Source organism: Carassius auratus, chromosome 47 (assembly GCF_003368295.1).
Source record: "Carassius auratus strain Wakin chromosome 47, ASM336829v1, whole genome shotgun sequence".
In the NCBI taxonomy this organism is placed as follows: Eukaryota; Metazoa; Chordata; class Actinopteri; order Cypriniformes; family Cyprinidae; genus Carassius; species Carassius auratus.
The window spans coordinates 14,377,433-14,387,590 of NC_039289.1; the positions used below are offsets into that span (position 1 = coordinate 14,377,433).

Below are 10,158 nucleotides of genomic sequence, written 5' to 3' on the forward strand. Positions count from 1 at the left end.
TGAGGGCAAGAGATTCTCAATGCAGGTTTTTCAACAATAAAAAGGTAATCAATCAGTTTTTGCCACATTCAGCATCAATTCATTTTCATACAGAGGAGATCAGATCTAGAGGACAACATGGTGTTTAATGATCATGTAAGAATTCAAGTTCATCAGACAGCGCTCGTTCAAACATCTGACGAAGATCTATTTCTTCATCTGTCCGTCAAGTAAATCTTTAGCCTCGTTGATTTTTGCCGCCAGATATGGGGCTCCGCCTGCCGAAGAAACACAGATACACCGAAAGCTCAGAGGAACTCAGATCCTGAAGAGTTTTGTATGTAATGCCTTTTACGAAACATGAGGTCTCACCTCGGTCCGGATGGTTTAATATCATCAGTTTTCTGTGTGCGTCCCTGATCTTGTTTTTGTTAGCGGTAGGACTAAATGAAAGAGAATGAAAACTGTTCAGAAATACACATGGGTCAAACTTTGTAAATTCCCTTTAATCTTATGATACTTAATCTGGATTAGATTACCATTTACGTAAACATTTTACTAACTCAGAAAGCAGATTAAAGGCTCATTCACACCAAAGATGTTAACTATAATAATACATGTAAGGTTCTAATAATCCTAGAAGTACTGTGAAATTGTGATGAAATGAGTGTTATGAGAATAGTGGGGTCCTCACTACTGCCATAACATACAGACCTGTTCATACAAAGAAAGATTGCGGTAACTATTAGCATCCACACCAATGGATTTTTAACATTCTCTTTATTATAAAAATGTGATGCATTGATGTTGTTTGCCGCTTTAAATGTTTGAGCGCTTTAAATCAGGATGGATTCTAATTGGCTGTCGGTGTTTTTAAGTGTTCAGCACTTGGTGAAAAATGTAGTTCTGAAAATGATTCCATTGATATCATTCCTTTGTTTCATTTCCATTATAGTTACGGTGTGGACTTCACTATTCTCAAAGAATAAGAGTGATTAAAACTTTATAGACTAAATTATTGATTAAATGATTAAAACTTTATCATTATTGCCATAGTTATTAGGGCAGACCACAATTGCAACATGCTCTTATAGTAAACAGAAAAAAAATTGCATTCTGTGGGAACAGCCCCTAAGCAGATTTTAGAAAAGTCTAAAATATGGCACAACAGTATTTAATAAATACTCAAATTGTCAGCTGTACATATTCTCTGATTTTAAAATTACATATGTGTGTAACAGGATGGAACTTAAAATGGAACTTAAGTGAAAATGCTTTAGAAATGCATACAATATGTGGTGTAATAGGGCTGAATACTCAAATTTATTTTACATATCTGATTTTAAATTGATAACCATTATTAAGAGCAACTACTCTGTAATATTCTACCCTGTCATGTAACTGGTGCGTAATGTAAAATAAGCAGATTTGAAAAATAAATCATACAAAGTGGAATAAAAGAGTTGAAGAAACATTTGCATTTCTTCTTCAACAGCTGTATGTATTCCTTGAACACAAATTAATGACTGCTATTAAAAACAACGATATTACAATATATACACTGTTGTGAGACAGGATGGAACCTGAAATTAAATAAAAATGATGTAAAGATTAAGCAGAGTTTAGATATTAATTATGAAATGTAGAATAACAGGGTTGAAACAAGACCCAAGTTTGTACTTTGACATTTTGACATATTCCTTGAATACAAACGAATGACTGTTAAAATCAACTACATCATAATATACTGTACACTATTATATAACAGGGTGGAGCATAACATGGTAGAAATGTAAATGCTTTTTTGAAAATAAATGATGAAATGTGACATAACAGAGTTGAATACTCAGATTCTACTTTATCAGTTGTGCATTATTCCCTGATTACAATTATTGTCGTTAAAAACAACCGCAATGTAATATATTTTAGTGTTGTGTAACAGGATGGAAACCAACATGGTGGAAATGTAAATGATGTAAAGTAAGAGTAAGCATGTTTTAGATATTAATTATGAAATGTGGAATAACAGGGCTGAACAAAAAACAACCACACTATAATATATTTTAGATATTCAGTGTTGTGTAAAAGGGTTGAACATAACATTTTGGAAATTAAGATGTTGTAAAATAATATTAACGGGGTGGAAAGCAGTACTAGGGATACACATGTATCCTCTGATAACACAGTGATTATAATGTATTAAATAAGTGCATTATTTTGTGTAAATAAAGGCTATATGTACACTTGAAATAAGCAGTTGTAGTGTATAACATGATATTTATTTTTCATTGACAAAGACATAATTTGTGAAAACAGACTACCTGACACCAAGAATAAGAGAAGCTTCTCTCCTGGTCATCTTTGGTTCAAAACCACCTCTGTAGTATCCGCTACCAAATGCCTGTCACACACATGTAAACTGTTAAAATAAAATTGTCTTGAGTTTATTAAGATAAAGTATGGATTATATGATAGGAAGAATATAACTTGCAGATTTGGATGCCTCCAGAGCTTGTTTCACTTGCGGCTCCATATGTTTCATTGCTTGCATTGCATAGCGACCTGTAAAAAAATGGGCCATTAGAAAACAATCAGGCATAATTAATCAGCAGATGTGGAATGTGTCATGTTCCTGTGCAGATTTATCGTAATGTACTGGATTCTTACCTGCAAACCCTGCTGCTGCTAGGGTAATGCCCACGGCCACCATGGTACTGGCCTAAAATACACAAAACAATAACCCTTGATTGTGCAATTTGCATTAATTGAGAGGCAATTTGCATTATTTAACGCAACCACACATCATACACGTCAATCATAACACATCGCTTATATACAGACTATTTCAGCATTGATTACAAAAGAAGTTGGGACACTGTACAAATTGTGAATAAAAACAGAATGCAATGATGCGGACGTTTCAAATGTCAATATTTTATTCAGAATACAACATAGATGACATATCAAATTTTTAAACTGAGAAAATGTATCATTTTAAGGGAAAAATAAGTTGATTTTAAATTTCATGGCATCAACACATCTCAAAAAAGTTGGGACAAGGCCATGTTTCCCACTGTGTGGCATCCCCTCTACTTTTTATAACAGTCTGCAAACGTCTGGGGACTGAGGAGACAAGTTGCTCAAGTTTAGGAAGAGGAATGTTGTCCCATTCTTGTCTAATACAGGCTTCTAGTTGCTCAACTGTCTTAGGTCTTTGTCACATCTTCCTCTTTATGATGTGCCAAATCTTTTCTATGGGTCTGGACTGCAGGCTGGCCATTTCAGTACTGGATCCTTCTTCTACACAGCCGTGATGTTGTAATTGATGCAGTATGTGGTCTGATATTGTCATGTTGGAAAATGCAAGGTCTTCCCTGAAAGAGACGACGTCTGGATTGTAGCATATGTTGTTCTAGAGCTTGGATATACCTTTCAGCATTGATGGTGCTCATCTTTCCAGATCTGTAAGCTGCCCATGCCACACGCACTCATGCAACCCCAAACCATCAGAGATGCAGGCTTCTGAACTGAGCACTGATAACAACTTGGGTTGTCCTTGTCCTCTTTAGTCCGGATGACATGGCGTCCCAGTTTTCCAAAAATAACTTAATTTTGTTTCGTCTGAGCACAGAACACTTTTCCACTTTGCCACAGACCATTTTAAAAGAGCCTTGGTCCAGATAAAACACCTGTGCTTCTGGATCATGTTTAGATATGGCTTCTTTTTTTTACCTATAGAGTTTTAGCCGGCAAAGGCGAATGGCACGGTGGATTGTGTTCACCGACAATGTTTTCTGGAAGTATTCCTGAGCCCATGTTGTGATTTCCATTACAGTATCATTCCTGTATGTGATGCAGTGCTGTCTAAGAGCTGAAGATCACGGGCATCCAGTATGGTTTTCCGGCCTTGACCCTTACGCACAGAGATTGTTCCAGATTCTCTGAATCTTTGGATGATATTATGCACTGTAGATGATGATAACTTCAAACAATTGTTCTCTGCGAAACTTCTTTCTGATATTACTCCACTATTTTTCGCCGCAGCATTGGGGGAATTGGTGATCCTCCGCCCATCTTGACTTCTGAGAGACACTGAGAGGCTCTTTTTATATCCAATCATGTTGCCAATTGACCTAATAAGTTGCAAATTGGTCCTCCAGCTGTTCCTTATATGTACATTTAACTTTTCCGGCCTCTTATTGCTACCTGCCCCAACTTTTTTGGAATGTGCAGCTCTCATGAGATCCAAAATGAGCCAATATTTGGCATGACATTTCAAAATGTTTCACTTTTAACATTTGATATGTTATCTATATTCTATTGTGAATAATATATAAGTTTATGAGATAAGTAAATTATTCCATTCCTTTTTTACTCACAATTTGTACAGTGTCCCAACTTTTTTGGAATTGGGTTTGTATATATATATATATATATATATATATATATATATATATATATATATATATATATATATCATAATCATATCTCACAGTAGCATACAATATTAACCCATTTAAGATTGCACAAGTTTCACTTGAAGATGTATGTTCTATAGTGTAAAAATATACTATGTTTAATAAACAGATGTGGAATATATTCATACGTCAAATATCTATAAACATGGATGATTTGCTCAGGGTGTCAATCTAAAACAGGACTGAATGTCACTATCAGTTAGCAATATGCTAATGCTATGTCCCTTTTGCTTTTAAACTGCTTGATAAAAGCATTAAAAATCGCGTCACATTGGGTTAAAGTGAAAGAGGAAACACTTACCATTATCTCTGCTTTCCTCTGCTAAGATCCTGTGTTGTAATCGTCTTTAATCATAACTTTATTCATATCTGAATGCTAAATGTCTGGCTCACGTGTTGTTGTTGTTATGGTGACTTCTGAACTTCAGAGAGCGACCTGCTGCCGCAAAACGAGCCAGTACGTCGCAAAGCCCGAACTGACGTCTAATCGTCAGGCGCAAAAGCATGCCTGTGGGCTGTGTATGAAATGCCATACTTACTTACTACCAAGTACACAGTGCATACTGCCCTACTATTTTTTAAGGAAGCGTGTCAAACAGTATACAATAAGCAGCAGATGTTTCAGAGTAGTATGTTTAAGTGTTGTCACATGAAATATTATCTTACAAACAAATGTGCTAACCCTTCTTTTCACAAAGGCTTGATAAGGCTTCATAGTACCAAATAATTAGGGATGCACGATATTGGATTTTGGCCGATATTCGATATGCCGATATTTTCAAAATAATTTTGGCCGATGCCGATACCGATATCGATATATATACAAATATATACTGATATATTTAAACTTTAATTTTACTGAAGAGAAATCCATGTATCTCTTCTGTACTGATTCTACCATAAATTTATTATTTTACAAATGTAGACAGACATTCACATCTGAAAAACAGGTCAATTATTTCACTTGGAGAATATCGGTTTGGCTCATCGGCAGAAATATTCATATCGGCCGATACCGATAATGGTCATTTTAAGCTTTTATCGGCCGATACCGATATTGTGCCGATATTATCGTGCATCCCTACAAATAATGCCACATTGCCCAACTTAACTCATTTCATAATTGATTAAATTTGCATATTGGACAGAACTGAGCTCTCTTTAACAGAACAATGATATTTTTGGCAGTGGAAAAAGAAATATATTCTACACTAACTGCAAATCGTGATACATTCTGTTATAGCAGCATTTTCTAGAGCAACAGGCAGATATTTATACTTCAGTACTGTAGTAGGCCTGCATTATAAAACAGTAGGCTACGCAATAACATTCTGAAATCATACATTTTATTAGATAAATGCCACTTTAATGGGACAAAAACCTAACTACAGCTAAGCATACATAACGTATGTAACGTACATACATAACGTATATAAAACGCTATGATAAACGAAACGTCAATCTGACTTGATCGGAAACGTGCCGCAGAGTTTAATTACAATTAATCTCCTAAAACGTCAAATGAGCGCATTGCATTCTGGGAAGCAGTATTCCATGCAGTGTCAGATGCCTACTTTACATCTAATTTCAGGAAATTTAGGTAATCCGGGCATTACATGCATACAGAACATTCACTTACTATTCACAGTGTACTTCAGTATAGTAGGAGTTGTGTGGTAGTATGCCATTATGAACACAGAAGATTTCAGTGTACTTGAGTTATATCTAGCAGATTCTGGTCGTCCAGGTAATCCATGCATACAAAAAAAAATAAAATAAATTGTGCATACTATGCACTACATACACACTGGATACTGCAGAAATAATAAGAGTACTATGATAGTATGGCATTTCGAACACAGCCCATGTCACAAGTTTTTTTGTAGAGCTCCTTGGTCTCATGATGTGCTGAGATGTAAGGTAACCATAGTAACAGTCAAGTCACCTTTATTTATATAGCGCTTTAAACAAAATACATTGCGTCAAAGCAACTGAACAACATTCATTAGGAAAACAGTGTCTCAATAATGCAAAATGATAGTTAAAGGCAGTTCATCATTGAATTCAGTGATGTCATCTCTGTTCAGTTAAATAGTGTCTGTGCATTTATTTGCAAACAAGTCAATGATATCGCTGTAGATGAAGTGACCCCAACTAAGCAAGCCAGAGGCGACAGCGGCAAGGAACCGAAACTCAATCGGTGACAGAATGGAGAAAAAAAACCTTGGGAGAAACCAGGCTCAGGGAGGGGGCCAGTTCTCCTCTGACCAGACGAAACCAGTAGTTCAATTCCAGGCTGCAGCAAAGTCAAATTGTGCAGAAGAATCATCTGTTTCCTGTGGTCTTGTCCTGGTGGTCCTCTGAGACAAGGTCTTTACAGGGGATCTGTATCTGGAGCTCTAGTTGTCTTGGTCTCCACTATCTTTCAGGGCAGTAGAGGTCCTTTCTAGGTGCCGATCCACCATCTGGTCTGGATACGTACTGGATCTGGGTGTCTGCAGTGATCCTCTGATCTGGATACAGACTGGATCTGGTGGCTACGGTGACTTTGGAATAAGAGAGAAACAGACAAATATTAACGTAGATGCCATTCTTCTAATGATGTAGAAAGTACGGTGTTATGTGAAGTGTTTCCGGTTCCAGTTTACCTAATTAATGCAGTCTAAAAATCCTTTAACGGATTTGGATATTAAAAGCATATTAATATGGTATGTGTATGCCAGGTTAAAGAGATGGATCTTTAATCTAGATTTAAACTGCAAGAGTGTGTCTGCCTCCCGAACAATGTTAGGTAGGTTATTCCAGAGTTTAGGCGCCAAATAAGAAAAGGATCTGCCGCACGCAGTTGATTTTGATATTCTAGGTATTATCAAATTGCCTGAGTTTTGAGAAAGTAGCAGTCGTAGAGGATTATAATGTAAAAGGAGCTCATTCAAATACTGAGGTGTTAAACCATTCAGGGCTTTATAAGTAATAAGCAATATTTTAGAATCTATACAATGTTTGATACGGAGCCAGTGCAGTGTGGACAGGACCGGGCTAATATGGTCATACTTCCTGGTTCTAGTAAGAACTCTTGCTGCAGCATTTTGGACTAGCTGTAGTTTGTTTACTAAGCGTGCAGAACAACCACCTAATAAAGCATTAACAGTGTCAACAGTGTGTAACGATTTGACGACCAGTGAAAACACAGGGAGAGATCCAATCGCAGGTATGCTTTAATAGGAATATCCAAATTCGTTGTCAGACAAGGCAGGGTCAAAACCAGAAATGCAGTCCAAACAAACAAAATAACAAAACAGAGAAGGGAACAGGAAAAGGGACGGAACGGGAACTCAGAATGTGAGGAATGGAGAATCTCGGGGAACGAGAAGACTGGAACATCGAAGGGTAAGGACTCCATACAAACAATAGGGAAAGACAGGTATTTATAAGGAGACTAATGACAATAGATTGCCTGCACCTGGTGCAATTAACTGGAGTGCAATTACTGTGAAGACAGGACCAGACTAGAGGAATAATAGTGCCTATGGTGAAGTGCCTAAGGAGAAGTGAGCTCACTAGTGGACACCCAGGGAAACAGAGACTGACAGCGTGACATTACCCCTTCCTCCAATGAGCAGCTGCCAGAAGCTCCACCTGAAACCAAGGGAAAACCAACAGACAAAGAAACTAGGAGGGAGGTGGAGTGGCGGTGGACTAGGGGGAGGGACGGAGGGACGGAGGGACAGATAACATGGTACACAGAGATAGGAGGACTAGGTAGAATGGGGAAACAGAGACAAGACAACCAGGTAAAATGGGGAAACAGACACAAGAGAAGGACAACACAAAACAAGGAGTCCAGGAGGGAGGTGAACTGGCGGAGGATAAGGGGGAGGGATGGAGGGCCAGGTCCTAGAGGGAAACAGACAGAAAAAAACAAAAGAAAACAAAAACACAAAAATATAAGTCCATGAAGGACTTCACGTGATGCCCACCAGGGCGGAGCAGAAAACCACCACAACCGTGTGGTCAGGGCTGAAGCCCCCCAGGGCAGAGCAGAAGACCACCACTTCCTCGTGGTCGAGGCCGGAGTCCCCCAGGACGGAGCAGAAGACAACCACCACCATGTGGTCAAGGAGGAAGCTACCCAGGGTGGAGCAGAAGACCACCATAACCGTGTGGTCAGGGTGGAAGTCCCCCAGGGCAGAGCAGAAGACCACCAAAGCCGTGTGGTCAGGATGGATGCCCCCCAGGGCGGAACAGAAGACCACCACCTCCTTGTGGTCGAGGCCGGAGTCCCCCAGAGCGGAGCAGAAGACAACCACATACTTGTGGTTAAGGCAGAAGCCCCCTAAGGCGGAGCAGAAGACCACCACACCCGTATGGCGAGGACGGAAGCACCCCAGGGTGGAGCAGAAGACCACCACATCTGTGCGGCCAGACCAACGGGAGGACGAAACTCTGGTAATCCCATGGTGTTTATACTGGATTCCAGAGGATCGGTGCTGACTTGACTCTGCTCATGAAGATTATTGATGACTTGCATTTGTTCATGAAGATCCCCATTGACTTGACTCAGTCCTTGAAGATCACCGGTGACTTGAATCAGTCCTTGAAGATCACTGTGACTCAGTCCTTGAAGATCACCGGTGCCTTGACTCAGTCCTTGAAGATCACCGGTGACTTGAATCAGTCCTTGAAGATCACCGTGACTCAGTCCTTGAAGATCACCGGTGCCTTGACTCAGTCCTTGAAGATCACCGGTGACTTGACTCAGTCCTTGAAGATCACCAGTGACTTGACTCTGTCCTTGAAGATCACCAGTGACTTGACTCTGTCCTTGAAGATCACCAGTGACTTGACTCTGTCCTTGAAGATCACCAGTGACTTGACTCTGTCCTTGAAGATCACCAGTGACTTGACTCTGTCCTTGAAGATCACCAGTGACTTGACTCTGTCCTTGAAGATCACCAGTGACTTGACTCTGTCCTTGAAGATCACCAGTGACTTGACTCTGTCCTTGAAGATCACCAGTGACTTGATTCTGTCCTTGAAGATCACCAGTGACTTGACTCTGTCCTTGACGAGTCAACGGTGACTAGCCTTGTCTCTGGAAAGTCCATTGTGACTAGTCCTGTCTCTGGAAGGTCAAAGGTGACTAACCCTGACTCCGGAAGGTCAACGCTGACTAACCCTGACTCCGGAAGGTCAACAGTGACTAACCCTGACTCTAGAGGGTCCATGAGCACCTGACTAGACTCTGGAGGGTCAACCGGAACCTGACTCAACTCTGAAAATTCAACGGTCACCTGACTCGATTCTGGAAGGTCAACAGGAACGAACCCTGACTCTGGAAGGTCAACAATGAATAAACCTGACTCTGGAAGGTTGATAGTGACTAACCCTGACTCTGGAAGGTCGACGGTGACTAACCCTGACTCTGGAGGGTCCATGAGCAGCTGACTCGACTTTGGAGGGTCCACGAGCACCTGACTCGACTCTGGAGGGTCAACCGGAACCTGACTCAACTCTGGAAAGTCAATGGGCACCTGACTTGACTCTGGAAGGTCAACAGGAATCTGCCTTGACTCTGGGGAATCAACTGGAACGTGATTTGACTCTGGATGGTCAATAGGAGCCTGACTTGACTCTGGACAGTCAACTGGAATTTGACTCGACTCTGGAAGGTCGACAGGAACTAGCCCTAACTCTGGAA

General features: G+C 39.9%; 1 protein-coding gene across 1 annotated transcript; it reads right to left on the minus strand.

Moving 5' to 3' along the window:
* Positions 1-106: 106 nt before the first annotated feature.
* Positions 107-4,913, minus strand: LOC113065191 (mitochondrial import inner membrane translocase subunit TIM14-like). The gene is made up of 6 exons (XM_026236439.1): positions 4,759-4,913; positions 2,647-2,698; positions 2,471-2,541; positions 2,301-2,380; positions 352-422; positions 107-257 (listed from the first exon to the last, which is right to left on the minus strand). The coding sequence occupies exons 1-6, from the start codon at positions 4,759-4,761 to the stop codon at positions 187-189; spliced, it is 348 nt and encodes a 115-aa protein (XP_026092224.1). The 5' UTR covers positions 4,762-4,913; the 3' UTR covers positions 107-186.
* Positions 4,914-10,158: the final 5,245 nt, after the last annotated feature.